This window comes from Aspergillus versicolor, assembly GCF_001890125.1.
Source record: "Aspergillus versicolor CBS 583.65 unplaced genomic scaffold ASPVEscaffold_8, whole genome shotgun sequence".
NCBI lineage: Eukaryota > Fungi > Ascomycota > Eurotiomycetes > Eurotiales > Aspergillaceae > Aspergillus > Aspergillus versicolor.
In genome coordinates, this window is record NW_024467531.1 from 790927 (window position 1) to 818426 (window position 27500).

At 50.8% G+C, this 27500-nt stretch overlaps 13 protein-coding genes and 2 non-coding genes across 15 annotated transcripts; 9 read left to right on the forward strand and 6 right to left on the reverse strand.

Moving 5' to 3' along the window:
• Positions 1 to 430: 430 nt before the first annotated feature.
• Positions 431 to 776, forward strand: ASPVEDRAFT_86252 (uncharacterized protein; the record flags this gene model as incomplete). Its single annotated transcript, XM_040817812.1, has 2 exons — positions 431 to 545; positions 598 to 776. 2 exons carry the CDS (start codon positions 431 to 433, stop codon positions 774 to 776), a joined length of 294 nt encoding a protein of 97 aa, XP_040670636.1.
• A 2949-nt stretch (positions 777 to 3725) lies between these two features.
• On the reverse strand, positions 3726 to 4701 carry ASPVEDRAFT_153196 (uncharacterized protein). Its single transcript, XM_040808342.1, has 3 exons — positions 4478 to 4701; positions 4150 to 4428; positions 3726 to 4090 (listed from the first exon to the last, which is right to left on the reverse strand). The coding sequence occupies exons 1-3, from the start codon at positions 4644 to 4646 to the stop codon at positions 3933 to 3935; spliced, it is 606 nt and encodes a 201-aa protein (XP_040670637.1). The 5' UTR covers positions 4647 to 4701; the 3' UTR covers positions 3726 to 3932.
• Positions 4702 to 6511: 1810 nt separating this feature from the next.
• ASPVEDRAFT_137144 (uncharacterized protein) lies at positions 6512 to 8848 on the forward strand (the record flags this gene model as incomplete). The annotated part of the gene is made up of 5 exons (XM_040807361.1): positions 6512 to 7040; positions 7113 to 7337; positions 7434 to 7850; positions 7944 to 8483; positions 8532 to 8848. 5 exons carry the CDS (start codon positions 6512 to 6514, stop codon positions 8846 to 8848), a joined length of 2028 nt encoding a protein of 675 aa, XP_040670638.1.
• Positions 8849 to 10848: 2000 nt separating this feature from the next.
• ASPVEDRAFT_820644 (endo-1,4-beta-xylanase) lies at positions 10849 to 12641 on the forward strand. Its single transcript, XM_040817131.1, has 10 exons — positions 10849 to 11287; positions 11334 to 11374; positions 11433 to 11481; positions 11534 to 11655; positions 11706 to 11851; positions 11899 to 11987; positions 12040 to 12058; positions 12107 to 12230; positions 12278 to 12343; positions 12401 to 12641. The coding sequence occupies exons 1-10, from the start codon at positions 11059 to 11061 to the stop codon at positions 12488 to 12490; spliced, it is 975 nt and encodes a 324-aa protein (XP_040670639.1). The 5' UTR covers positions 10849 to 11058; the 3' UTR covers positions 12491 to 12641.
• Positions 12642 to 12792: 151 nt separating this feature from the next.
• ASPVEDRAFT_137808 (putative amino acid permease) lies at positions 12793 to 14475 on the forward strand (the record flags this gene model as incomplete). Its single annotated transcript, XM_040807432.1, has 2 exons — positions 12793 to 14304; positions 14359 to 14475. The coding sequence occupies 2 exons, from the start codon at positions 12793 to 12795 to the stop codon at positions 14473 to 14475; spliced, it is 1629 nt and encodes a 542-aa protein (XP_040670640.1).
• A 61-nt stretch (positions 14476 to 14536) lies between these two features.
• Positions 14537 to 15615, reverse strand: ASPVEDRAFT_137522 (homocysteine S-methyltransferase family protein; the record flags this gene model as incomplete). The annotated part of the gene is made up of 2 exons (XM_040807400.1): positions 14537 to 14671; positions 14716 to 15615. The coding sequence occupies 2 exons, from the start codon at positions 15613 to 15615 to the stop codon at positions 14537 to 14539; spliced, it is 1035 nt and encodes a 344-aa protein (XP_040670641.1).
• Positions 15616 to 16235: 620 nt separating this feature from the next.
• On the forward strand, positions 16236 to 17293 carry ASPVEDRAFT_44422 (uncharacterized protein). The gene is made up of 3 exons (XM_040813044.1): positions 16236 to 16452; positions 16500 to 16607; positions 16664 to 17293. Exons 1-3 carry the CDS (start codon positions 16281 to 16283, stop codon positions 17263 to 17265), a joined length of 882 nt encoding a protein of 293 aa, XP_040670642.1. The 5' UTR covers positions 16236 to 16280; the 3' UTR covers positions 17266 to 17293.
• Positions 17294 to 17531: 238 nt separating this feature from the next.
• On the reverse strand, positions 17532 to 17603 carry ASPVEDRAFT_t113. Its single transcript has one exon. It is a non-coding gene; the product is annotated as a tRNA-Ala (tRNA).
• Positions 17604 to 17787: 184 nt separating this feature from the next.
• ASPVEDRAFT_t109 lies at positions 17788 to 17883 on the forward strand. The gene has a single exon. It is a non-coding gene; the product is annotated as a tRNA-Phe (tRNA).
• Positions 17884 to 18198: 315 nt separating this feature from the next.
• On the reverse strand, positions 18199 to 20118 carry ASPVEDRAFT_173567 (uncharacterized protein). The gene is made up of 4 exons (XM_040808743.1): positions 19906 to 20118; positions 18714 to 19859; positions 18481 to 18654; positions 18199 to 18430 (listed from the first exon to the last, which is right to left on the reverse strand). The coding sequence occupies exons 1-4, from the start codon at positions 19991 to 19993 to the stop codon at positions 18351 to 18353; spliced, it is 1488 nt and encodes a 495-aa protein (XP_040670643.1). The 5' UTR covers positions 19994 to 20118; the 3' UTR covers positions 18199 to 18350.
• A 1219-nt stretch (positions 20119 to 21337) lies between these two features.
• Positions 21338 to 22568, reverse strand: ASPVEDRAFT_820770 (uncharacterized protein). The gene is made up of 3 exons (XM_040817132.1): positions 21605 to 22568; positions 21514 to 21559; positions 21338 to 21461 (listed from the first exon to the last, which is right to left on the reverse strand). Exons 1-3 carry the CDS (start codon positions 22196 to 22198, stop codon positions 21400 to 21402), a joined length of 702 nt encoding a protein of 233 aa, XP_040670644.1. The 5' UTR covers positions 22199 to 22568; the 3' UTR covers positions 21338 to 21399.
• A 431-nt stretch (positions 22569 to 22999) lies between these two features.
• ASPVEDRAFT_137531 (S26 family signal peptidase) lies at positions 23000 to 23495 on the forward strand (the record flags this gene model as incomplete). Its single annotated transcript, XM_040807401.1, has 2 exons — positions 23000 to 23283; positions 23327 to 23495. The coding sequence occupies 2 exons, from the start codon at positions 23000 to 23002 to the stop codon at positions 23493 to 23495; spliced, it is 453 nt and encodes a 150-aa protein (XP_040670645.1).
• A 567-nt stretch (positions 23496 to 24062) lies between these two features.
• Positions 24063 to 24688, reverse strand: ASPVEDRAFT_31313 (uncharacterized protein; the record flags this gene model as incomplete). The annotated part of the gene is made up of 4 exons (XM_040810457.1): positions 24063 to 24145; positions 24198 to 24381; positions 24428 to 24545; positions 24585 to 24688. The coding sequence occupies 4 exons, from the start codon at positions 24686 to 24688 to the stop codon at positions 24063 to 24065; spliced, it is 489 nt and encodes a 162-aa protein (XP_040670646.1).
• Positions 24689 to 25478: 790 nt separating this feature from the next.
• Positions 25479 to 25958, forward strand: ASPVEDRAFT_31314 (uncharacterized protein; the record flags this gene model as incomplete). Its single annotated transcript, XM_040810458.1, has 1 exon — positions 25479 to 25958. The coding sequence occupies one exon, from the start codon at positions 25479 to 25481 to the stop codon at positions 25956 to 25958; it is 480 nt and encodes a 159-aa protein (XP_040670647.1).
• Positions 25959 to 26259: 301 nt separating this feature from the next.
• ASPVEDRAFT_86265 (wax synthase family protein) lies at positions 26260 to 27483 on the forward strand (the record flags this gene model as incomplete). The annotated part of the gene is made up of 1 exon (XM_040817814.1): positions 26260 to 27483. The coding sequence occupies one exon, from the start codon at positions 26260 to 26262 to the stop codon at positions 27481 to 27483; it is 1224 nt and encodes a 407-aa protein (XP_040670648.1).
• Between the last annotated feature and the right edge of the window lie 17 nt (positions 27484 to 27500).

A 27500-nucleotide genomic window follows, 5' to 3' on the forward strand; every position in this document is an offset into this window, starting at 1 on the left:
TCCAATATTTCTCTTTCATCTTATATTCATGTGATTTGCCCCAGTACAAGTCTTGGCTCTCGTATATCCTCTTTTCGATTTGGCCCCAAGCCACCGATCAGCATTGTGCAGAAAACCCCAGCCTACAGTGGAGCATCCAGGGTCCTGGGGCTGTGCCTGGCCGATCTCGAGATGGAAGGATGGGGCTACGTCCAGAGAGGGCATATTCGTAGCCAAGACCTGCTGATCTGCAGCCTGGACAGGGTCGTATAATACTATCTTAGGAAGCCCTGATGTCGATGAAGGCTCCGACAAAGCCCGCTATATAGTCGACATGCGGTGTAAGTAGCCAGATGTGGAATATAAATACCCCTCTGGTCCCTCGAACTATCTCACAATCATCATCTCAATTACTTCACCAATCCAGAACACCTTCAATCTTCCTACCAAAATGGTCAAGCTCAGCATCCTCTCCATTGCCTCCGTGGCTGCCTTTGCCTCTCTCGGTGCAGCAAAGAACTGCCAAACCAAGTTCAACTACTGCGCCTCGGCCCTTCTCAGCAGAGGTCTGTAACGCCGGTCCAATATTGTAATAAAAATAATTGCTTATGATGACAGGGAACTACGACACCCAGATCCGAAACGCCGTTGAAGATGCCAAGGATGACTTCCCTGGCATCACCAGGGACAATGCCTTGTTTGAGTGTCTTGGAGGATCGAACGGCGAGATCAAGGTCATCCAGAAGTGCGGATACGCGTGCAAGAATGGAGGTGATGGCCATACCGACAGCTGCTAGTTCAGACAGCTTGGATCAGGTCTAATATTGGCGGGGGCTGTTCTACGATGGACCATATTAGACTGTATATAACCCGCTTCATACTAGGTAGACTTACCAAAACATTCATTATTTCGGTGTCTTGTACAAGTTTACAGCGAAAACACTTACAAAAGTCATTCTAACTTGGCTTAATCTATCCAAGGATTACGACTGGAGAGTCTTACTTATAACTGATCGGTTGTCCAAGCGGAGCAAGTCTGCAACTGGCCGTGACGCATCGCCGTGGGAGGGTTTGGCCTCGCGGAATTCCACGGCGTGCACGTTGCAGTCGCTTCTGCTCATTTTGACTACCGTGCTGGTTGAGCAGGAAGTCTCTGATGGTAGTTGAAGCTACTCGGGGTGTGTAGTGTACTGGCGTGTCCTTTTACTATCTTAGAAGTCTTGAAGTTGACCAATGAAGGGTCATCCATCAGAGTCCGCTATATCAGACTTGACGGTGTGCGTAGGTGAGATGCGGACTATAAATACCCTCTGTTCCCTCGAACTATCTGACAGTCACCATCTCAATCACTTAACAGTTCAAACACCCCCACTCCTTCTCACCAACAATGGGCAAGCTCAGCATCCTCTCCCTTTCCTCTGTGGCTGCCTTTGCCTTCGGTGGAGCAAAGAGCTACCAAACCCAGTCCAACTATTGTTCCTCAGCCCTTCAGAGGGGATTATAAAGTTTCAAATTTCTATAAAGTCATGGACTGGACGTCTGGAACTGTTCAAGTTCGACAGCTGGACTTTGGTGACCTGGCAAAACAAAAAGGGAACAAGCTTGGAATAACAGAGAAATGATATCCGCTTCTTGGCTCTCATTGGAGTTACAATGGATGAATCGAATCAATTTATACTGGTTAATGCGTGCTGCACGTCGTTTCCTTCAGACAAACCAATTATGCACAGCAGATCCTGACACGCTTATGATTTCATTTCCTCCCGGACTATTGGAATAGTCCGAGCGTGCTGACGTGAGATATTGAATAAAAGCAAAGAATGATGCTCCCACATTGCAGAATGTCATCATCTGCCACTGGCACTCAACCGCTTACTCGTCATCATCACCCTGGTCCACGCCGTCCTTAAGAGCCTGGTAGACTCGATTAAGAGCACCACGGGCCCTGTCCGCATTCGACGTGTGCATCTCCTGATCAAATCCCTTCATGCCAGAGCAGTATTTCTGGATCGTGTATGGGATACCATCCTTGTAGCCCTGATGATGGGAAAGAATTAGAGCTGGATTGGGACAGGAAGACCACATCACTTACACGCCGGAAGAGAGCCCCAATACTGTGGACCTTGGGCGCAATCCTCCCGATGCGCTGCTGGACTGGTTTCGACGCAGCCACCTGGATAAAGGGCGCGGACATGTCTTCGGCTGCATCGGCCGCCCTGCCGAGATCCCTGACGAGGCCTCTGCAGTTGATATAGCCCGACTAAGAGACATTAGAGGGACCCCACGAGGCAAAGGATAAGGCAGACATACATCGATGATAGAATCAACCCAGGCATGCTGGCTGGTCACGGTTCTGTCAAGACTCGACTGCAAGGCATTGGCCTATTCGTTTGTTTGGTCAGCACGGTATGGTAGATCATAACACGGATGAACACACGTCGAGACTGCTGGGCAGCAGCTCCAAGCTGTTGTGCAGGGCTTGGGCTTCCCGTTTGACGTCGTTTAGGTTGGTCACGACACTGTTTGCCTGGAAGGACTGGGCGTTTACAGTGGAGGCCGCCAGGGAAGCAACGAGAGCGACAGAGCTGATGAACTTCATTGTGCTGGTGTTGCTGTGCAAGATGCAGGATGGGAAAAGAGGATTTGCGAGAGCGCGAAAGGCTTAAATACATAAAGGTTTCCACTGCACCATCCAGTCTTCTTCAAACCAACACATCCAAGTAATCAGATGGAACCTGTCAAGCGCAGATCCCATTTCGATAGTGTGTCCGCAGAAGCAGCCGGCTGGCGATCACCGAGGATCTCCGAAAGACAGGATCCTGGTCAGTCAATAGTTTCACACTCAGCTGTGAAACCCCAAAGATACTAGAACTGATTCAAATAAGACCGAAAAATGAATCAATAAGTATAGACAAAAGACAATCTATCAGCGGCTCCCGGTAGAGGCGAGGGTTCATCTCGTTGAGAGACTTGTTGTTGATCTGGGGTCGTAGAAGCGTTCGAGCAGGCCGATCATTGTGCTCTTTTCGCAGCTAAACCTCGCCTTTCACAAAAAAAAGTAATGGAACTCGCGTGCAGATCTATGCCGCGCAAGACATGAGCATGAAGATCTTCAGCTTGGTGGAACAGAGCCCCGAATACTACGATATTGACAAGTATGGCATTCCAGTCAATGATTTGGACTGCATTGCCACCATAAATATATTCAGTACCATGGTTGTCTGGCTCGGACCCGCCGCCTCAGGGCATCTACATTAGTGAACAGGAGATAGAAGATTACATGGCGCTATGGCGACTCGTTGCCTACTACATGGGCACGCTAACGGAGCCCTTTGAAAGCACAACCAAGGCCCAAGCCATGATGGAGTCTCTGGTCTCTGAAATCAACCCAACGGACACAGGCAAGGTCCTGGCCAAGAATACTATCATCGGCATGGAGAGCACACCTCCGCGTATTATAAGAAAAGATCTCTGGCCACTAATAAGAGGTATACCTCGATCTTTCGTCAGAGTCCGGCGCTTGTGCTTGTTGTTTCTTGTTTGCTTTATCCTGGGATTCGGCCGTTGATATGCTCTCTCTCATTTGGTTTATACAGAATACTCTATATATGATGCTCTGTTAAAGGAAATCGTGCTTATGGATCAGCATTATAGTCGGCCGGTTGGGACTTACATTAAACTCTGGTAGGCATCTCTAGACTGCTACATGGGGATGGTCTGATTTCCCATGGTTAGATATGTAGAAAGCCAATTCGTATTAAAACCGTGTGATAAATAAATATCATTCAGCTATAAGGACAGAAATCTGATTCCTCCGCAACATACTCTACTTGTAATACAACTGATTGGAAAAGAAAATCACAATAAACGATTAAACAAATCACCTCATCATCAATGCAGGATTCTCAAGCAGAGACCCAAATCAAGACATAAAAGTCAAATCAAGTCAAGACTCAAAGGTGAGCACAGTGTCCAGCAGACTGAGTCTGGGGGGGCCCAACATCAACAGTCTGGGCGCCCTCAACAACGGTATTGCTGCCATCGACGCCGTAGAATGTGCACTTAACCCCGCCAGTGCTAGACGAAATGTGCGAGACACTGAGTGACTCGCCTAGACAGTAAACCATTAGCGTTGACTCATATATTACCTGAAGTGAAAAAGGTGCGTACCTATGGTGGAAACACCGCCATCAATGGGAAACGACTGCTTGTACTGCGCATCTGCAGCCCCGGTGAAGGTAATCTCAACCTCCCTTGCAGCTCCGCCGTTTGGGCTTCTTGTTTCAGGGTGCCAGATCCGCTTGCAAGATCCCTGGACCTGAGTCTGGGGAGGGCCGACGTCGACAAATGCAACACCGTTGGTGGTGGTTGAGCTGTCGTCGATTCCGGTGAAGGTACAGGTGACATCTGGGTTGTTGGAGGAGATGTGTGAGATGCTTAGGGGGTTGGCTAGGAGACTTTGTTAGACATGTTACAGAGTAAGCATAGTGATACGTACTGATTGTAACTGCGGAGCCATCCTTGGGGAAGTCCTGGGTGAACTGGGCGTCGGCAGCACCGATGAAGGTGATCTGAGCTGCGTCTTGTCCTCTTGTAGCGAGGGGCAGGGCAGCGCCAAGGGTGCCGGGGACGGCAGCGAGAAGGGGGGCGACTGAAGAGAACTTCATTTTGAGTTGTGTTTGTTATTAAAGGGTAGAAGAGTAGTTGATAGTAGAAGTAGATTGTTGCTGGATGATACTTCCCAGTTTACACGGGCAGAGGGACCTTTTATAGACGTCAAGTTAATATATGACATCGCCATTCGATGATACTAGACGCCTCAGCCACTATAGGATAGTAAGTCATGATGGTATTCAGCCTCGTATCTACTCCTCTGTTCTATTTCGGCGTGCTATTTGTCTCACAGCCCTAGGTCACCTGAAATAGTATGATGTCATGTCTGACTGCATCCATGGATTCCATCTCGTGGGCCGTAAAACACAGGAAACTTGCTAAATTATGATTAGTACTATACTTTGGCTCTCTGTCTACTTCCATATATTGTGTGGTAAACCCTAGACATAGCCCCTGTTTATTTTTGGAGAACTTGCCACCGGCCTTGAGTGTCGGGTATGGAGTTTCTCGCCTAGGCGATGGGCCGTGGTTTAGGAAAGTTTACTTTGTAGATAGTTCGGCTATTGAGCCGCGAGGTGCCCTGTCTTGGAGATAATTTTAGAAAATCATATAGACGTAGGCTGCCTTTTCCGGCGCATTGTAGCACTGCCATTTTAGGTTCCTCGGATTAGTTTAAGGCAACCAGTAGATTGTTCCTCATCTTACCATGGCTACTGGCAATATCTCAGCATCCGGAATCGGCGATGTCTCTCTAGAGATCAGGCCTCTTGCGTTGTTTTCCAGCTTGCGCATTAAAGTATAGTGGATGAATATCGCGATTAACTTGCTATGGAACATAGCCACCTCGTATAGGCAGACCAACACACACGACTGCGCTTATTTGCCGACCTCCGCAGAATAGTCGAGCTGTCGTGTGACTATAGGGAAGTGATACGAGAACCCCGCCTCGACCAGAAACCTGGGGCGTACCCACTCAGCCCTGCTGATTACGTGCCCGATATATCAAAGGTGGTTCCTTTGACCGATAGAAACCTCGACTAATAAAATATATATGCGGTCAGCTTATCTTATGCAACCAAGCCATGTAGCCGGTAACCTAAACTGCGGAATACAGCCACCGCAAGGCCATCCATGACATATACTCCCGCAGACACGATCTCTCTCCTTATAATCCTCCACTAATAAATTTACACCAGTATTATATTCCTATTATTAGACCCGACCAATTCAGGTCCCACTCATCAGACAACTGGCTGGCGACGATAACAGCTACCCCGCTGCCGTTCTTCTGGGATCACAGAAGGATTTCTCGTATGACTGCATTACCCAAGTGACGTGGGTAATAGGTATTGAAGTCTCCCGCTACAATAGAATTCCGTGGAGGGGAGTATGTAGACAGTATATTACCAGCCTGGGCTGGGGTAACCGGATCTCTTGGAGCATCCGTAAGAGATACAGCAGTGACGGTGTCATGGAGACGGTGGTATCGTATACACTGTAGTAGCCTGCTTAGGGTGGGAGGTCTAGAAAGCGAATGTTGATCTCTGCATAGGTTCAGATGCAACCTGCGCCACGGTGGCCGCAGAGTACGATATCAGTCTGAAGCAATTTTATGCCTGGTATGTATTCTGGAAGAATGGACTGGTAACAAGACAATAGGAATCTCCCAATCACGGACGACTGTGTGGGTGGGCTATTGCATGTGTACAATACCGATACATAGTACATACAGACATACAGTGACATCCAATCTACAAGCCTAATTTAACCAGGTGGGTCCGTAAGTGGGTCGTCAGGGTGGATCGCGTGGGCGGCTACAGATCCGCTTGTACGGTAAACATTAAATACAGAAATACCGCTACCCTCACGTTCTCCCTCACTCCCACTTCGTCTCTCTCTTTCTTCATCTGTCGTTCTCATGCCTGACCTTACTGACCTCCCTGTCGAGCTCATCGACGAAATTTTTTATTTTGCTTTTACATCGAAAGACGTTTACAACGAGGACCTCGTCGACATCAATGGCCTCAGCCGTCTCCTCCTCGTCAACCGCAAACACCATCAGGTGTTTCTCCCCCGCGTCTACTCAAGCTGGACTTATAATGGCACACGGCATTCTTACAGCTCCCTCTGGAAGTTCCTGCGCACGGTAGTTACAAACCCAGACCTTGCAGCCACGGTGCAAGTGTTGGCTATCGGCAACTGGGGAGCTTGCCCTCCATTCTATATCGAGAGAAATCGCGAGCTCCAGGATGGAGATGAGCAGTTTCAATTTACATCCCATGATAAGGAAGTCGTCAGATCAGCCATCCAGCATGCTGGACTGTCGAGCGAGCTTGGATCTCTGTTTATGGATGCCATATTTACTAAGTGCAATGGCTATCGAGACAAGCGGCCTTTGATAGCGCTGACCCTAACCAACCTACCAAATTTATCGACGGTATATGCGTGTGTTCCAGCATCAGATATATTTTTAGGGTCTATTTTTCGCACAGCACTGGACCAGCAGAAAGCTGATTCAGGTGTACCAGGCCGGCTATCCAGCTTCAAAGAGCTGCACCTTTTTGGTGAAGTTCCTGCATTTTCCGAGGAAGGCCCTGATATTGATAAAGAGGATATAAAACAACCTCCGCTGAGACTGAATGAGATATGGCCTGTCTTCTATCTCCACGGTCTGCGCACGCTTTATTTATACAACTTCGACCCGGACGGCTTCGGTTCCTTATTTGAGGAGAAAATCAAGGATAGTGGTGAATGTCATATACACCATCTCCATATCGTCACCAAAGAAACGTCGCCGTCTAGAGTCGAAGATGTGACCGCGCTGCTCAGTCTCCCCACAGCCCTGAAGAGCCTTACCTTCTCCTGGGACAAAGACAGAAGCAAGACCAAGGAGAAGATAAACGGTAAAAAGCGCACTATCTCTCATATATCCAACCGTGAAGTCTGGACTGCCATTCAGAAGTATAAAGACACGTTGGAATATCTGGATGTCCTACATGAGTTCCGGCCAGGTTCACGTACAGCAAAATACCGATTCAGCGACCATTTTGGCCCCCTATCCCACTTCACGAAGCTGCGATATCTTTCGATATTGACCGAGATGCTCATCGGCGGCTATGCGGAGACCCCAACTACGGTCCAACTGAAGGACACCCTTCCGGCCAGCATTGAATCCCTTGTTCTCCCGACCCAGGAGTGTCCCAAGACAACCCCCAGTATCGCAATCCAGCTCGAGGAGGTCGCTTCACAGCTCCCTCGTCTTAAATATCTCCAGATCAACGACAATACCGTCGCAAAAGGTTACACTCAGCCCGAGCCCATTCCTGCCAAATATCAACTCGTCGAGCAAGGATGTTTTCGCAACAGAATCAGATTCGGTATGCAAGGGCGGCTGTGCAATTCTAGAATTGTTCGCGATCACTGTCCGTTTCCTCTGGGTGCACGGTGCAAGTCCAAAAATCGATGGCGAAAAGAGTATAATATGCGAGGAGACGGTGCGTCAAGATACGCAATGGCAGGTACCCGGGCTGTGCGCAAGAGAGAAGGGCGTCGAGAAACTCCCTCTCCTCCACCACCACAGTTCGCCGGATACTCACTCATAACCCACGTTGTACCGTTTCAAGATCACGCCGGAACCCCTTCCTTCATGGTCTTCCAGAGCCACGAAGAGCACCCACTCCCACCTCTCATGAACTTCAATTTCTACTTTACCCACCCCGAGGGCCCGCTACCTGACTCTGAGGAACTTGGAATTAACCTTATATCCATGCACGACCACATTTTGCCCCAGGGGCCGGAGCCATTCCACTTTCGCCTGGATGTCTACTTCCTGCCGGGCGCCAGCACACAGGATTGTATGGTCCACTACGGAGCTGAGAAAGCCACTCGCGGTAATTCTGTGCAGATGCTCCAGGAAGCGCATGAGAGGCTAGAGTTAGATGCCAGTGCACCTCCACCGACCACTCCCCGGATGCCCGGCATGGTCGACGTATACAGCCCCATGGCGGGTGAATATCACCCCGGGCTGTTGTTCGTGCATCCTGGTCGCAGCTGGGGCGAGGAGTGGCAGCGCATCTGTCGTATATACTTCACGCCGGGACAGCTGGACTCGTTTCACGAAAAGTGGTATGAGGTCGAAGAGGTTGAGGAGCACCGCCAGTCGCTGGGTATGGAGATGTGGGAGCATTCATGGCGCTCCGACCACCCTGATAATGTGCATGCGCGGGCTACACGGCGGGGGTGGACGACTTGGTAGACAGACAGGAGTATTGGTACTGGCACTGGTATATAAAGCTCTTGGATAATATTCTGCTATCCATCTATCTATAATTATCTATGCGAGTTCGGCCCTGTACCTAAAGCATTGGTCGCAGAGGTCGAGCACAAGCATGCCAGCGTCATCCTCAACACCTGAAAGATGGGCCTCTAGAAGCCTTGGATGTTCCCAAAGCGATTATAGCTTTGGAAGGCTGGCCCATTAAGAAAGGATGAGATCTCATCCTCAATTAGGCCGATTTCGCGGAAGACATCAACCAGCCATACGCCGGCTGGTTAGTAGTATGGCGGCTGACTGTTTTGTATGTTTTTATTATTTTTATATAATATATTTTGTCTGTTGGTGAGCTGCAGATACTGCAATATCAGCCTTGCTGACCAGGGGCAGCTCGATTGATGGAGACCCACTAGAGGAAGCCAGATCCCCGCCATGAATCAGCCCTGAAACAGACTTAAACTACATCAAGGATGTGTACCCTGGCTCCAGAGGTCAGAGCTTGTTGAATGAATGTAACCCAACCTGCACCTCCTTAGAGCCTAGCTGAACTGTCTCGGCAGATCAGGCGAGTCTCATTGCCGAGTGCATCGATCAACTGCATTCCACCGCAATATTACTCTTTGGGATACGGAATGGAAAACGGGACAATATCATAGCCTAAATCCAGGTGATCGAAATTGAAGAGTCTGTTCTAGTATTAACTATATCTAGCAGAATAACATGGCAATTCAACCTATCGAGATCCTATTGGTATACAGATAAACGGGATGGAATGTCAACTCCAGATACCACACCCTGCTCGAGATACACCCTCGGCTCTTCCATTAAAACCCTAGTGTGGATTAATGGATTACTCCCTGTGCAGTGGGTTGTCGGAAGAACCCGCCTGAAGGATCCGGTATATGATCACCATCAAACACTCATTTGGGAATCTCTCGGTCTTAAATCAGGGACTTTGCCGCGTTGTGTGGGGTTAGACCGGGCCCTTCTCGTTCTAGAACTATAGTATCCATCCGTAAATATTGGATTTGTTTCAGTCTGGATATCTTGGCAGCTTCCTATAAAGTTCGACACCTCGTCTCACACCCATCCCAGGGACGTTAGTGGGACAGAATCTGCAGCCACAAGATCTTGAGACTCCTGTAGTTAATAGTTGGTGCTCCACAAGGGGTTTGTGCGGGTATGAAACATGCTACAGCTGTAGGTTCCAAACACACTGACACGACATGCCTCGGCAGATGCAATGGCCTAGTAGCTGATATATTCGCAAATATGACCTTCACATACTGAGCTCATTTTATCCAGGCTAGAATGCAGTCAGGCTATCTAGCAGCTCGTACTCTTTGGATAAGATACATTTTATTTCCGCCCTAGTCATCTCTTAGCACAGTGCCAATCACTCCTGGAGTAGACAGATATTGTCACAGCAGGTTTTGTACTGACTTCTGTTTATATAGCCCTACAATATCTTGCTCCAGGAACAACCTACGCCAGGCAGCTACCCACAATTGTCTAGTCCCACCCATGCAAACAGATAATTTGATCCCAAATCAGAGTTCCCCCTGTTGCACGATAAGTCTAGGGCTTCTCGTCAGGCATGCCTTCTGCTGAGATTTCTTCTTCGAGAACGGTCGCGTGCCCGACCATCAGAACTATACTCCGTGGACAAGCAATCGTCCTATACACCTGGGAAGACAAATGTCGATCTCTTCAATACGAGTCTGCATTGCCTGAGTCAGGGGTCGGGCCTGAGCACCGGTGTCTCAGATAAAGCAGATCGACATGCTGGCTTGCCGCTGGTCCAGGCTAATGATCGAATGCCGTTCGACCCCAAGTCGATTGGTCTTTTTCCAATTATCCGGGTCTTTAACCTGGGTTATTCTGCGGTCTTGGCTCTCCTACTTCACTATATCAGGTATCAGCTCCAGGTCTTCTCACTTCTACCCTACAAACGTAATTTATATGAAATCACCAGGGGTTAGTCACTCACCGCTACACTCCACCACGGAGTCCTCTACCTTAAAACGAAAACAAGGAGATACTTTTGCTACTGTAGTTTTGCCTAAATAGCTGGTCAAATTGACGTCACAACTCTCTCCCTGGATCTATATATACCACAAGGGACGCTGGCTTTGACAACACTGATACTTGACTTCCTCAGCCTTTCAAGTCTTCTTAAATTGTCTTTCACAATGGTCCACTTCTCTTCCGTGGCGCTTTTGGCCACCGCTGCATCCGCATCCTTGTTCAGCCGGCAGGAATCGCAGAGCCTTCATGCTGCCTTTACCGCAGCTGGGAAGCTGTATTTCGGAAACATCGCCGAGCAGGCCCTGCTGGAGAATGGCCAGAACGAGCCTATCCTTGCTTCTGACTTTGGCGCCCTGACCTGCGAGAACAGCATGAAATGGGATGCAACCGAGCGTGAGTGTTCTTCTGGAATAGTATACATAATACTGACTCCGAGTAGCCTCACAGGGGAGCTTCAGCTTCTCCGGATCTGACGCTGTTGTATGTTCTTGTTCGCTCTGGTGGACTTGAGTTACGGGATATGTGACTGATGAGACAGGTGAACTACGCGGTGGAAAACGACAAGCTGGTTCGAGGACACACCCTTGGTAGGTGTACTTCTATGTTCCCATTTGGAGTTTTATTAACTGTAGCTGGCAGTCTGGCACTCTCAGCTTCCATCATGGGTTTCCCAGATCAGTGATCCGGATACCCTGACCGGCGTCATCCAGGACCATGTCACCGGTGTGATGAACCAGTACAAGGGACAAATCTACGCTTGGGTACGCCGAGTACTCCATTCCCCCCTGTATAGCTTCTCTAACAGCCCTAGGACGTGGTGAATGAGATCTTCGATGAGGACGGGACCCTCCGCGACAGTGTCTTTTCCAATGTGCTTGGAGAGGACTTTGTCCGCATCGCGTTTGAAGCTGCTCGTGCCGCTGATCCCGACGCGAAGCTCTATATCAATGACTACAAGTATGTCCCTTTATCTGAAACGACGGCATGTTGACTGACTGCGATAGCTTGGACGATGCATCCTACGCCAAAACGCAGGGTTTCGTTAGCAAAGTCGGCGAGTGGATCGCTGCAGGAGTTCCAATTGATGGAGTTGGTGAGTGTCTGATTCGTCTCTAGCTATCCTTACAAAACTAACTTTGTTCTAGGCTCTCAATCTCATTACGGGTAAAGTATCTCCTACGAACAGGCGTGTACAATACTGACTCTTCACAGTGCTGGGGGTTTCCCTACCTCCGGATGCCAGGCAGCCCTCGAGGCACTTGCGTCGACCGGTGCGTCCGAGGTAGCGATTACTGAGCTTGATATTGGTGGAGGCTCCTCTGACGACTGGGTGAATGTGAGTAGATGGTCATTCTAAACTTGGACTCTACTGAACAGATTTAGGTCGTCAACGCGTGCCTGAGTGTCGAGAAGTGCATTGGCATTACCGTCTGGGGTGTCTCTGACAAGGTAATACATCTTTATAGCCACCCTGGTATGCAGTCAGAAGATAATAACTCCATCTAGGACTCCTGGCGCGCAGAAGAGAGCCCTTTGCTCTTCGATTCGAACTACCAGGCGAAGGACGCCTATAGCGCCATCCTTGGTGCGCTATAAGCAGTCACCTGAAGAGGTATAAAGCAGGATAGTTATAAGTTGATGGATACAGCCATGGAACGTTGTATTTAAAGTAGCTGTTGTTTTATTTACTGATACGTGGGAAGGAATGGTTCAACTTCAATGATAGCACTTATCAAGTCAAGCATTTGGCAACATACCCACTAAGTGGATCCAAGAACAAAAACTATACCAAGATAGATTAGCCTTCCTTGACAAGCCTTATCCACCCGCTTGCGTGATCGCAGATTGAGACTGCTGCAGATTTTGTTGATATTTTCACCAGTTGCACAATCAGAAGCATGGGGGAGGGCATCGACTCGATCCATCCGGATCAGCCAACCCTCGAGGATCAAGGAATAAACCCTAAAGGCGAGCTCCAGCTCAATGTCGGCGGCCGCGGCGCGACCCAGCGTGCCCTGCGCAACTACCATGTCACCATGATCGGCTTCTGCGGTGGCATCGGGACAGGCCTTTTCGTTGGAACGGGCGCTGCGTACGCCAAAGCCGGTCCCGCCGGTCTGCTGCTCGCATACGGCGTGGTCGGCGCAGTGCTCTGGTGTGTGATGCAGAGTATCGCCGAGCTGGCTACTCTGCTGCCCACCGCGGGCTCGTTCCCACACTGGGCAACGCGGTTTGTTGACCCTGCGGTGGGATTCTCGCTGGCGATTACCTATGGGTACTGCTACAATGTCTCGCTTGCCTCGGAGGTCTCTGCGGCGGCTGTGATCGTTTCGTATTGGACGGATATAACGCCGGCGCTGGTGATTACGGTCAGTCTGGTGCTGATATTGGCTGTGAACCTGGTGAATGTGCGGGTTTATGGCGAAACCGAGGTCTTTGGAGGGGCTGTGCGGATCCTTTGCTTCTTGGGCTTGGTCATTGTGTCTATTGTGATTACTGCTGGTGGTGGTCCAAAGCAGGAGACAATTGGGTTTCGCTTCTGGCATACTCCGGGCCCCTGGACAGACCTGGATGGAATTACAGGACCAACTGGGCACTTCCTGGGGTTCTTGTCTGCCTTTGTCAATGCCTCCTATAGCTTCGTTGGTATTGAGACCGTCGTCATTGCCGCGGCTGAATCCGTGGACCCCCACCGGTCTATCCCCAAGGCTGCCCAGCGCGTTACCTACCGTATTGGCTTCTTTTATATCCTGGGTGCTCTCCTGATCGGCATGATCGTGGACCCGCGCAATCCAGATCTGACCTCGGGCGACGACAACGCCAACAGCTCGCCATTTGTCATTGCGATAAAGGAAGCAGGCATAGCGGCCCTGCCGTCCATTGTAAACGCCTGTATCCTCATCGCAGCCTGGACGGCTGGTAACTCATACTGCTGGGTCGGATCTCGCATGATCGTCGCCATGACCACCGACCACCAACTGCCGCAGTTCTTCGGCCGCGTGAACAAGCACGGTGTCCCATACATCGCAGTCATTGTCTCCTGGCTCTTCGGCCCGCTGGCCTATCTGAGCCTCGGATCCGGCGGCGCTTCCCAAGCCTTCACCTGGCTGATCGATCTGAGCACCATCTCCGGGCTGATTGCTTGGGCTACGCTGTGTTTCTGCTATATTCGGTTCTATGCGGCGATGAAGGCGCAGGGCGTTTCGAGGGATACGTCGCCCTGGTCTGCGCCACTGCAGCCCTATGCGGCCTGGTTTGGGTTTATTGGATCGACGGTTATAACTCTGGTTGCTGGGTTTGAGGTGTTTCTCAGAGGACAGTGGAATACATCGGACTTTGTGGCAGCGTATATCGGTATCCCGCTGTTCATTGCGCCGATCTTGGGCTGGAAGCTTTGGTATCGCACAAAGGTCAGTTTGCTTGTTTATTTCTTTTTTTTTTTTATCTGTACTGATTTCGTGTAGTTTCTTCGCGCCCATGAAATCGATCTTTGGTCGGGGCGTCTCCAGGAGGGAGAAATCGCGCCGCAGCCAGGCCCTAGTAACACTCTTTGGGGCCGATTTGTCGATTGGCTTGTATAGTCATTTCCATTAGATTTTAATATCGCAAGACATGTTTGCATAAGCCAGTTCATTTGTCGAGCTACTGGAACTTCTCGCGCAGCCTCTTGATATCCTGGTGGGATGCCTTGCAGCAGCCGCCGATAAGGAAGGACTCGAAATGGCCCTTTGTGCTGGCATCATTGACCACCTGCTCAAGCTGGGTTTCCCATGGTTGCTGCCTTGGTTAGCATCTCACGTAGTACAGGGGAGGGACCCTACCCTATCAGTCTGCTCTCGAGTATCCGTAGTCTCCCGTTTCTCCCAGGCCTGCGTAGTGGTATTATAGACCTCCCCATTCGTGCCATCTGGATACAGAACCAAAGCAGGCGCAGTTAGGATGTGACCAGCAACAATAACCTGCCTAATACAAGTTCCAAACTTTTCAACCAGCCCAGATAGTTTCTGGATCTTCGTACAATTCACTCCAATGCCCCATGGCACAACTCCGCCCCGCATAGGTGCCACCGCTGCATCAACAACCTCCTCCACGCTACTCCCATCCGGCAAACACTCATCCTCACGAGGGAAGACACACGAAATCCAAACTGGAGCCGTAACTCCAGCATCCCAAGCCGCACGCCTCACAGCACGCACTTCATCAAGTCTCGGCAGCGTCTCAAACGCAACATACTGCACCCGCGAAAGCAAATCGCCACCCGCTGCATCTCGAAACAGTCGCAGCCGGGACAGATGCCACTGGTACAGTGCCTCTTCGCTATCATGCTCCGCGTCGTACTCGCCACTGTACTCCTGGCCGGGGATCATACAGGCCCCGTAGGGACCCAGACTCAAGGCAATCTTACCATGCGAAGAAGCAGCTTGCTCTGCAACATGGATGGCGGTTTCCAGAAACCGGGGAACAGCACTGCGCGGAATTCCATCAGGGAATTCGGTCGTCTTAGTGCGTGCGAACCCCTCCGGCGAGACTTGGTATGTTGCCGTGAGGAGCACGTCTGCTCCTGCGTCGACGAAGTCTCTCTGGCAGGCTTGCAGCGTTGCAGGGTCTGAGACTAGCAGGTGGGAGGCCCAGAGGGGAGTGTTTGTGCTAGTGAAGTGGACGCCGTATTTATCTTCTAGCGAGGTGCCGAGGCCGCCGTCGAGGATTTGTACGGAGGGCATTGTTGGTGTTGACTGTTTATTGCATGTTGGTGTTGGTGATGGTGATGTGTTGGTGTTGTGTTGTATCATTCAGTGGAGACAAGATGACTAAGCCATGTTTACGTCTCGCTTAACAAAGTACTACTGAGTTGTATATATCGAATTGCCGTTCTATTAGGAATATACAGTTAGTGTCCTCTGTTGTTTATATGTGAAAGTATCTATTCTATTCCAGCTGTCTGGCACATACAGCCACAGGGTATGGGATCAGCTCCTTAGATCGTGATAAAATACGATAAATACGACAAATAACAGCCATTGGAATATGGGACGACTGGTAGACAGACAGGAGTATTGGTACTGGCACTGGTATATCAAGCCTTGGAGAATACTCTGCTATACTTGTCTAATTCTGGTTGCCCTGAAGAATTAGGCTGTGCTCGGGAGATACCGCGAGGCTGCCAAGAGCGTCACAGATGATCGTCATTTCTCATTGCTCAAGTTTTCCCTAACTCAGGTGCATCGATCAGCAGATGGGCGTGCCATTAGCAGCTAGCGTCCGCGAGCAGGGTCGTTGCTGAGCTTGCCAATGCAGAACGTGGCGGAGCTTTTTTAAATAACTGCGGCCCCCAATCCACCAAGCCTGACGATTCCCCTTTGCAACATCTCCCACCTGGAGAATCGAGATGATAATGACACTGCGCGGACTCGTCTACGGGCTTCTGAGCTTGTCGAGCTTGTTTGCCTTTACTTCCGCGCAATATGCCTTCACGACTCCGGATCCAACCGTGTTTGACTTTGACGGTGTCAACGATATAACCCAAGACGACGTCGTGGAGTTCGCCTGGGTTCTCAATTGTAGGATTTCGCCAGTTGGATTGCGTGCACGGCTAATGGTTTAATAGCCACACTGCAAGAGACAGTATCTGGAGACCCAATAATCGACGATAATGGCGATATATCCCTCTGGCTCACCAGTTACCACGGCCTGGACTTTACGAGCTGCCTAGCTGGTATGTCACAAATCCTGGTCTATACGGAGATAGGATAAAATTAACAGTAAATTCAGCAAGCGTCAACTCCGAGAGCGGCGGTACCTGGGCTTGGAGAGTTAGCTTGACAGACGAAGAAATCGACGACGGTGGTGGGCAATTCGTCTATCGTCTCAAGCCTCCTGTTGCGTCAACTGATGAGCCGTACGATGAGGATCTACCGGAGGCTCCGTCGCGAGGGTTTAGAATCCTTAAGCAATCAGACCCCTCTCCGACGTCATCTACACCTGCGCCTACTTCCAGTTCTCTGCCGCCGACAAGTGTTGCTCCTACCACGACACCGACGGACACAACCACTGATGCCAACGACAGCAGCAGCGGCGGCGGCGGTGGCGGCGGCCTATCACCAGGCGCAAAAGGCGGTATTGGCGCAGGCGTAGCAGTAGGAGGCATAATCTTGATTGGAGGCGCATTCTTCCTCTGGAGGCATTACAAAGGACGGCCACAACATCTACCGCCGGCAGCGGCGGCACAACCACTGCCACTGCCGCAGACAGCTGGAATGGGCGCGTTCCCTCCGGTTCCTCCGTCTGAGCTCTCTGCTCTGCCGTCGGAGCTGGACTCGGGAGACAGCAACAGGTTCATAGCTGAGCTGGGGCCTAGTGAGAAGCGGGTGTGATAGATGCATCGTCGGTATTAATGACTGGCATTAATGAGCTATTATGAATATAATGTATGCATGATTCGTCGCCTAGTGCAGTGGCGATTCATTTATATCACGATATCGTCGCGCACACTTGTATTGAGCGATACGCGGGATATCTCTTCCCGATCAGGACAGGTAGTTATAGTACTGCTTCGGTGGGAACTTACCCTGGCCAGTGTGTCGTAGACAGGCCTGGCAAAAATAGAAAGTTCTCGTCCTTTACAGCAAGAAGCAAAAAGTGGAGCAGCTGGGAATCGAACCCAGGACCTCTCCCATGCTAAGGGAACATTATACCACTAAACCACAGCCCCATTTCTGATTGGTCGGATGCTAAATCGGTTGTTTGCTGAACAGGTACACCTGCATAATATACTCAGATATAGCTGCACTGCAGCCTTCCAGGTTAATTTATAGACATTTTGTAGATTACAGCCCATACAATAAAAATGGTAAGACACCTGGTAAGGCACAATATTTTGCCAAAACCATATCGACGGGGTGATAGCTCAGTTGGGAGAGCGCACGACTGAAGTCTACTTTGGTTTGTTCATTGGAATCGTGAGGTCGCTGGTTCAATCCCGGCTCATCCCATTTTTTTTTGGTCTAAAAACATAGTCATTTATTTATATTCATTTTCGTCCATATCTGCTTTTTTTTGGTCATATTATCACTGTTTCATATTAATTTCAGTGGAATGAGATGTATTTTGCGCGAACTGAGCTTATTTGGACTTTACTTGGACGGAGGCAATTTAATATATATATATATAACTATTTCCCCAGTAGTATTAGTAAACAACCATTACTTGACGTGGCGAAACGTGTACAATAATTATAAGCTTCACCAACAATGCAGTCAATGAAAATCATCGATATCGTCAAATTAAACAATTCTAAAACTTGGACTGAAAATTCGCCGAAAGAGATCAGTCGGTGTGATTGATTAAGAAGTATAGAACGAGATAATTACAGTATAACGGCCGTTGCAATAATCAATAATGTCAAGCGTAACGCCGGATATACATTCTTTCACTAATATACTCATCTACTATTAACATATCAAACATCCGCATCACTTACCACTGGCTTATCGGCAAGGAAGAATACCGAAGCAACTGCCGAAAGGAGACACAAGATGGCTGTAAATCGGTTAACACACGAACTGCAGGAGAATAACAGAAGGACTCACCAAAAGCACAACTCGCCCAGTAATACCCAGCAGATTCAGCCAACAACCCCGATATCAACGGACCGACCATCAGCCCCGTACTGAGTGCGATGTCCTGCAGCGCAAACGCCCGATTACTCCCTCCATTATAACCAAACCAGCTTGGGTCTTTCGCTTCGAACTCGCTCTGGACCACTGCAGAGCAGTTAATACTATACCGGTATACGATAAATATAAGTATAAGAGGGACTCACGCGAAACCTGCAAAAAGCCCGCTCCCCTCACAAACGGCACAACGACGCCAAACACAACCACTGCAAAGATAAACATCGTCTCGGTGTTGACCGGTGACTCGGGCGCGAATATCCCAGAGCCGGGAATACCGATCAGCCACATCACCGGCGCAAGAAGTGCCCAGCCCACGGTCGTGGGATACCGCAGTCCCGCACGGTCGCGGACCCACCCGGCGAGAGGGCCGAGGAGGAGAAATGGGAGTTGTAGAGATAAGAGCATGATCCCCGCGGCGAGAGGGCCCCAGCCGAAGGTATTGCGGATATGCAAGGTGAGGGTTGTGTCGAAGCTGGCGAGGAGGGCGGAGCTGAGGACTGTATTGGCGAGGCCGACGAGGACGCGGGAGTCTGAGAGCATCAGTTCGTAGAAGCCGGGTTCGGGCACTGGGTCTGGGTCTGGTTCTGGGCCAATGTCGCGCCAGGGCTGGTAGTCTGGGTCTGCGGTGTTCATGTTGTTCAGCTGGTTAATGGTTTGTAGGAGTGCGGACGCCTCGCTGGGTTCTGTGGATGGCGTTGGAGTGGGAGATGAGGACTTGGTGGCAGTCGATGGCGCCCTGGGAGATTCTATCATAGCGCAGCGCATGAGGATATCGAGGAGGAGAAGCCCTAATGGGACAGACCATGCAGTCCAGTATCCCGCCAGCTCCAGGACAGCGCCGGCCACTGCAGGGCCAGCCACAACCCCGGCGCTCACCAACGACATGAACACTCCGTAGACTTTCCCCAGCTTCACATGGTCGCTCAAGGTAGCAGATCCTACAATCCACGTGGCTACACCGGCGATTCCTTGGATAAGACGACCTATAAAAAGAGCCGGGACTGCAGTTATCAGTATCGACTGGGGGCCTGTGACGAGGGACATACGAGAGGGAGTCAAGCTAAGCAAGAGTGTACCGACAAGACATCCAGCCAGGCTTATCAAGAACGGGGCTTTTCTGGTTGGGCATTTCCCCGCAAAGTGCGCGATGACGGGGGCGAATGCCAGAGTCGCAAGCCCGTGCAGACTGAGCAACGCTGTGATTATATTCTGGGTCTGGGATGGGTCGATTTGCAGACGGTGTTCGATCATGTAGCCTAGTATCGGGACAGGGAAGCTATATAGAAAGGTGTCTGAGCTTATTAGCCACAGAATAGACGTGAATTGTGACGAACTGACCGCAGAACAGAGCGAGTATCACTGCAGCCAAGATGAAGGACTTCGAGGCGCACACCCGATGCGCGAAGTGCATCCTGCCAGGTGCCATGCTGGTTTCTCGGGAATAAGAAGCGTCCAGAGACTTGAAGTTTTCATTATTTAAGAAACTGGGAGTGCGAGTTGCAGAGTGGGTGACTGATCTCCCTTGCTGATTGCGACGCAACCCAACTTCCCTGATAAAGAAAAGGAAATAGAGGGAACGGTGTCCACTTCAGCCTGGAGGAAATGCCATCGTGCATGGGCTCATGCAGCATGCGAGGAAACTCGGTGAAACCCAAACTCCGTCTCATCGATCTGCATACAGCTGCATCAACCTGCATAGGATCAGCCGTCTTCCAACACGGTGGGAGGAATCTCAGATCAGAGACATCACAGCCCATGGCGATAGTTTGTATTTAAGCCCTGACATAGCAATATTTGGACAGTTTTGATCCGTATGACGCTCCAGTATACCATCGAGTCACTGACTGAACGAGACGGATTGATTTATTTTCCTTCAGCCAGCCCTAATGCGACCACGTCATACTCCCATGCATCCCATCCGAGTCTCTGGAAACGACATGGGCTTCCATGCCGACGCCGCTGTCTGCTAAACTCAGTCGGAGGGAGTTGCAGGTTCACTTGTGAAGAGCCACTACCTGGATTGGAATCCATGAAGCTATTTCCGATAATCCCCAGATTGCCGCTGAAACCTCTACCGCACTGGTGTTAGTGTCTGAGCACTCTACGACTCCAACCTAACAGTAACAGGCCTAGCAGCACTGATCTCCAGCAGCAAACAATCCAAATCCCAGTCCGAGATCTCACTCCCAGACAACACCGGCCTTATGGGCACACAACCCCTGCACCAATTACTCGAGACGCCTCTGCGGATAAAGTCATCGTACATGTCCGCGCTTCAACGGACAAGGAAGCACGAGAGCGAGTTATCTCAACCGCAACTACAGCTCGGGTCTACATACGGAGCTGGGAAGGCCAATTTTGAACAGCGTAGCCGCTTGCAATCCTATTAGTCTTCATGATCAGGAGATCCCGCAGTTATTCTTGCAGGCGAGCTGTTGTAAGATTAGATGCCCAGCGGAATTACCCAATTAGGCAACCCGCTTTCTATGCCATTCATATTCTAGAGCACATTCACTATGGATTGCGCACTCATCGCCAGGAAATCCCAGGGCGCAACAGTGCTGAGGGCATCTCGTTGAGAGTTAGAATAGCCTAGTACGCAATATGAGTCTCGCCAGGGTTATTTAAGACGGATCAAATGCTCTACGTCGAGTATACTCCACGAGGTCCAGTTTGAGTTGGCCCCCATGCTGACAGCAGACCAGTCCACCGTTTCAGGATCAGTTCAGTAGATCCACTTGTTACACGTAGTTTGCGGCGTATAGACTGGGTCATTTTATAATTCTTGATCATGAGGTACTCTATTAGCATTGGACTACGCTTCTATTCCAGCTATCCCTTAGTGGTGCCATCTACCATCGACCCCGGCTGCGTCGGCGCTGTCCCTTTGCCACCTGGATACGAATCAGTAACTCGAGTTGGTAAGGGTATTGCGAGGTGCCTCACTGCTTGAGTATAGCATCATGGCCAGAAGCACCGCAAGAACCGATGCCTGTTAAGTCAGTTATGAAATAAATATAAAGGGCGAAAGCCATACCAGCGACAAATCCATCCCCTCGGCAACAACAACCTCCCAAGACGGCCGTTTCCCCGGAATATACACCGAAACCATATCCGTCAACTTGACAACCATCACCAGATGCCCGCGGTGGTAGACATGCGTCTTGGACTTCCAGATATTCTGGCCCCTCACCTCCAGCACCGTCTCCTCGCCGTCCGCGGCCACATTCCGGAAATGCACGTCGAATTTGTCCTTGAGCGCGCTGTACTTGGGGACAATGGTCGCGATGCGCTCGGATTCATCCTTTCCACTACTACCACCCTTTTTCCTGCCGCCCTCGCCGGGGAGATGGAGGTAGAATGTCACGCCGAGATCCTTGCGCGAGATCTCGAAGAGGGGCAGACCTGATGCGTCGCAGAACCGGCGGCGCTGTGACCATGACGCGAAGTCGCCGTCGACGGCGAAGAGCTTTGCGCCCTCGGGGCTTTCGGGGGTTGGTGCGCCGGTGATTGTGAAGTTGCTGCTGGATAGGCTGGCGCTGTGTTGCTTGACGCGGATTGTGGTCGTAGAGGAGACGACGTGTTCTGGCCGGATGGCCAGAGATTGCTTTAGGGGTGTGAGAGACTCCATTTGGATAGCTTTGCGAGCAGCTGCTACGTGAGGGGATGAGAGGAGAAGGAGAAGGATGAGTGGGAGTGTTGGGATGAGGTTGAATGGCTGGTCTCCACTAATAAAGACCAAGGACCAGGCAGATAAAGCCACGCCAGGGTCGGAATGGGGCCGTCTTTGTTAGAATTCAGCCGACAAGACGCCGACTGCAGATGAAGCGATGGCATCGGGCACTGGTGGAGGACAGGACAGGCAGAGTGTCGCAGCAGTGGAGAGTGGGACGTGAATCGCCAAATGACAGCAGGTTATAATTGCCCCGGTCTCTTCCATAGCTGGCCCCTCTGATCGCCATTTACAAGCCAATTAAATTAATAAACAGAACGGAACCCTGCCGCCGCCCGTCATAAGCGCTGCGCCGCATGACGACGGACAGCAGTTAGGGTTTGGCCACGAATGATCACAACCAACTGTAATCCAACACAGGTTCACGGAAGATGTTGACTGCATCTGCAAGGGCCCATAAGCTGACCTCATCTCACTGCATTTACTCAGTATACTGTAGACTGTGTATAGTACTGTGATAATTAGCCCCCACGCGCCAAGTGCCCAAGTCCTCAACAACTGTGGGTCAGGACCTGGGGCCAGGCTGAAGACAAGACAGCCTCCAAGGCCCCAACTGATCGTCGCAAGCTGAAGTGAAGAATCGAAGTGAAGAATAATAATGGAGAGTGAAGAGTCCGGTGAACGCCCCAACATCCTCCACTGCATCTACATCACATCCATCACATCCACCACATCCACCACCATCTCTGCGATCAGACCATGAAGGCGTTACTGCAGATATTCCCTATCCTCTGGGCCGTCTCCTCGGTCTTCATGGCCTGGGAAGCACTATGCATCCTCACTGGCTCCAAATACCCCATCCTGGTCGTAACATCCGGGTCCATGGAGCCTGCCTTCCAGCGAGGCGATCTCATATTCCTCTCGAACAGGCAGCAGAGTGTCCAGCCTGGCGATATCCCTGTGATCTGGATCCCAGGGAAGCCGCTGCCTATGGTCCATCGGGCAATTACCGTTGATTATCAAATTGTGGATGGGGGACTCAAGTATGTTTATTCTATTCTAGATTGTTCTGAGCTGACTGGGTAGACAAACGATTCTGACAAAAGGCGATAATAATGCCATTGACGACAGATACATGTACGTCCCAGGACGCCCGTTTGCCCTGCGCGAAGAGGTAGTCGGGTTGGTGAAGGGGTATGTCCCGAAATTGGGGTGGGCAAGTGTGGCTCTGCAAGGGGGATTATCGGGGAAATAGACAGGCAGCTGAAGTCAATGCACACCGGGAGGGGTTTCTTGGATTGTAATTAGCAGTGAGGTCATATGCGAGGTGGAGATCCATCTTACGGCACTCTGTATAGAACACAGCGGTCAGATCTTACTCCAAGGATGCACTTTCCAGAAGGCGCACACCGAGCTTCTGCAGTCTGCACGTTTGACCCGCCCATACGGTGTAGATTGAGAACTGCCAAGCTTGATCAGCATGGCAGTGCAGAGGGGCAGCTTGCTCGCATGGCTGTGAGGAACGTGGACCGGTGGCAGGGGCCGAAGGCTGAAGCTTTATGGAGCTGTTGGGGCAGAAACAGGAACTAGCCAGGATTCCAAGACCTTAATTTGATTAATGACGCGCACTAAGGAAGATCGGCAGAAGGATATAAGCAATATTGTGGGGGAGGCATTAACATCGATCAAGATTATAGAATTAACTACAGAGACTAGCAAGCTCACTGCCAACACGAACATGATTCTATTGAAACGGCCCCAACCGCTCCACTTCTTCCTTGCACTAAGGATACTTTACATGCTGAGGCTATTCAATCCCCACTTAGTAGCCGTTGCCGTCGAGCGCGGACTGCAGCTTGTTGAGGTCCTCCTCGGAGAGACCAGTGTACTGAAGGGAGTCAGAGCCTGCAGTCAGTTAGTCTCAGTTAACACTTCCAAATTATCAGTGGATACGTACCTAGAGGGGTAGGGGCGGGCTGCGTGGGGTCCTGGCCGATAATGACATTGGACAGGGTCATGCAGGCAGAGGGGATGCCGTTGGCGCGGAAGGATCCCTCGCCAGTGTTCTGAAACTCGACAGTGACGCCGTTCAGCTGCTCCTTGCAGGTGTCGGCGGCAGGTTGGGGAAGGCCAGCGAAGGGCTGTTTCGTTAGTTTTGGCTAACATGGGGGATTTTGCGTATCTTACATCGTCACGCTTGCGGAAGACGGAGCCCTTGATAGAGCCCTTGACGGCAACGTCACGCTTGCTGTTGATCTGGCCAACACCGTAGCCGACCATGGCACCGGCTTCACCAGCACTGAGGCTGTTAGCTTGGAAGCAGTGAAGTAGCTTGGATACTTACAGAGCACCAGCGATGATGGGGCCGAGAACAGCGGGGGGAGCAGGGCAGAACTGCACCATGCTCAGGGTAGCAGCGATAGCAGCGGAGATGGAAATAAGTTGCATCTTGAAGGTGGTTTTGGGCAAAGAGAAACTTTGAGAATGTAGATGGTGTTTGGGTTGATAGTTGAGTTGGTTGAGATGATGGTTAGATACACTGAGGGAGACGGGGTTTTTATATCCCAGCAACACCAGACTTGGAGAATATCTGACATGAATTCATCATCAAATTTCAATATCAAAGGCCTCTATTGTGCCGCCCCCAACGCTGCTCATTCCCCCTTCCAACATGATAACCGTGTAGTATACCGCATCAGGTCGCCGAGCTGAGGAGAGACAGCGGTGGACCTTGCAGGCTGCCCTCCCAGACGCTTCCAAGAGGCTTCCAAGATAATTCTAGCCCCCATATCCTTCTTCTTCATCAAACCTTCAGCTCCTGGGTCAAGTTGGCCCCAACGTGGCGATGAATGCCACAATATCCAGGATCTATGGATCCTCATCCTGCGGATAGAGGGCGCCTCGGGCTCCACAGGAAGTCATCCTGAGGAAAATCTCGCATAGTAAAGAGTCATTTCAGTCAGGATATACAGCGCTTTGACCTTCTAGATCCTGAAGAAGCGTGCCCCATGGCGGCTGGATGTCCAACGGCCCCCAAGCGTAGTACGGTGGATTTCCCGCGGAAGTTGACCGCGAGGAGGACTTGATGAGAATCAACAAGTCCATTAGATGGATATTTTGGCTATAAATATGGCCTTGTACCCCGAGAAGAATCTCATCAACAGCAACAATCAATCTCCAACTCAAAGCAACTCTACAACTCTTCTATCTTCTATCTTCTCTCTTCAACCATCTCAAGATGCACTTCTTCACCACCACCGCCGTCAGCGCCCTCGCTGCCCTTTCCCTCGTGCAGTTCTGCCCTGCTCCTCCCGCCGTCATCGGTGCCGTCGCCGGTGGTCTCGGTGGTGGTGCCATCTCCGGAGGTATCGCTGCTGGCACCCAGAACAGCCGCCGTGATCTCCCTTCCGGTGTCTCCCAGGAGTCCATCGACCAGTGCACCCAGCAGATCAACGACCAGGGCACCCCTGTCAACGTCTACAGCACTGGTGACGACTGTGCGTCCCCCATTCCACCCAAGTATACACATTTATTGACTTCTTTAGCTGCCCGCGCCGACGATGTCCCCCCTGCCTGCATGAACCTTGCTGCTGTTCTCCTCGACAACCCTGCCCAGGCCGGTGGCCCTGTCCCTACCCCCATGGGCAGCGCCAGCCTTGAGTACACCGGTCTGACCGAGCAGGACAAGACCGACCTCCAGAACGCTCTCTCTGCTTAGGTCTATTGATATGGATGAGATGGAGATGCTAGTGATAGTTATGTATTTCAATTAAGAACATGGTTTATTGAATTATCCGAATATGCTTCAGTTTCCAGGTATCAGTAGCCTTTTACAAACTAGCAAGACTAGTAGCATAGCCACGGCTGTTAATTTGAAGCTGAAGAAATGGACCCTGCCTTGAATAGCCCTACATGGCCGACCCACCGTCGTGGGGGCCTTCAGCCCGGTCCATGGGGGCCATTTTAGGTATATAAACAGGCTGATTCCCTCCCCAAGATCAGCACGTCTTTCATTAAACATGTCTTTATTTTCTGAAGTGATACTGCCAGTCACGGCATCCATCACAACCTTCTTCCTGTCCATCGCTGTCTTCTTCCATCTAGTGAATATCCCCAACCCTCGCAGGCTAATTCTATCACCATTACTCTACATCCCAGCCGGGGTCTCGTTCTACCTGTCAGAATGGTGGCCCGGAGATCTAAACAGCCTCTGGGGTCTGCTCCTCTGCATCTGGGTCGGTCACTCCACATCCCTCCTCTTCGTCGAGAATGACCGTATCTACCAAGAGGGAGAGTACCTAGCCCGCTGGTCCAAACTCGCACCTCACATCCATCCCAAATTCGTCAAGGGTATTAAGCTCTGGAATAACCCACGCCTCCTGGGAACACCGCACGAATGTATCCTCAAAAGCCCTAAGCCGGCAATCCCATCAGGGCTGCGCGCATTCACCATAATCCGTGCCGCAAAACTCATCACATATATCGGACTGTACTTCTATATCAAAACATACATCTTCCCAGGAATTTTCATGCCCATCGAGATGAACGAATTCGATCCGCACCATCAAGTCTACTTCCGACGTCTTCTATTACCTTCATCTCAAGAGGTAAATGGATATGAAGATGAGGCCGTGACTCTCCGCGAAACCCTCCTGCGCATCGCCTTCGTCGCCTTCTGGATATTCTCCGCCGTCGCCATGCTAGACGGCGCCCACGCGGCACTCTCCCTCCTCTCCGTGTCGATACTCGGCTTCGACGCGCCCGCCGAATGGCCGCCCATCTTTGGCCCACTAACTCAGGCCTGGAGCATGCGTCGGTTCTGGGGCAAATTCTGGCACCAGATTATCCGGCGCACGTACACGAATTACGGCGAGCTGGTGTCGCGGCGGGTTCTGCGGTTGGGGAAGGGGTCGGCCCTGGATAAGCTGATTGTGATTTTTGTGATTTTCTTCCTGTCGGGGGTCTCGCATGGGGTTGTTTCGTGGAGATTGGGGGATTGTGCGTGGAGGGGTGATGTTTGGTGGTTTTGTTTGAATTTTGGGGTTGGACTGGCTGAGGTTTTTGTTTTGGGGGTTGTTAGAACTCTGTTTAAGTCTTTTGGAAGGGAGCATTGGGTGAAAAGGGTGCAGGGGGGTGTCTTGGGGAGGGTTATAGGGTATATCTGGGTGTTTGGGTTCATGTTTTGGAGTGTACCCAAGTGGCAGTATCCAAAGGTTTATTGTGTCCTGGAGGGGCTGCAGTAGAAAGTAAATAACTTCAG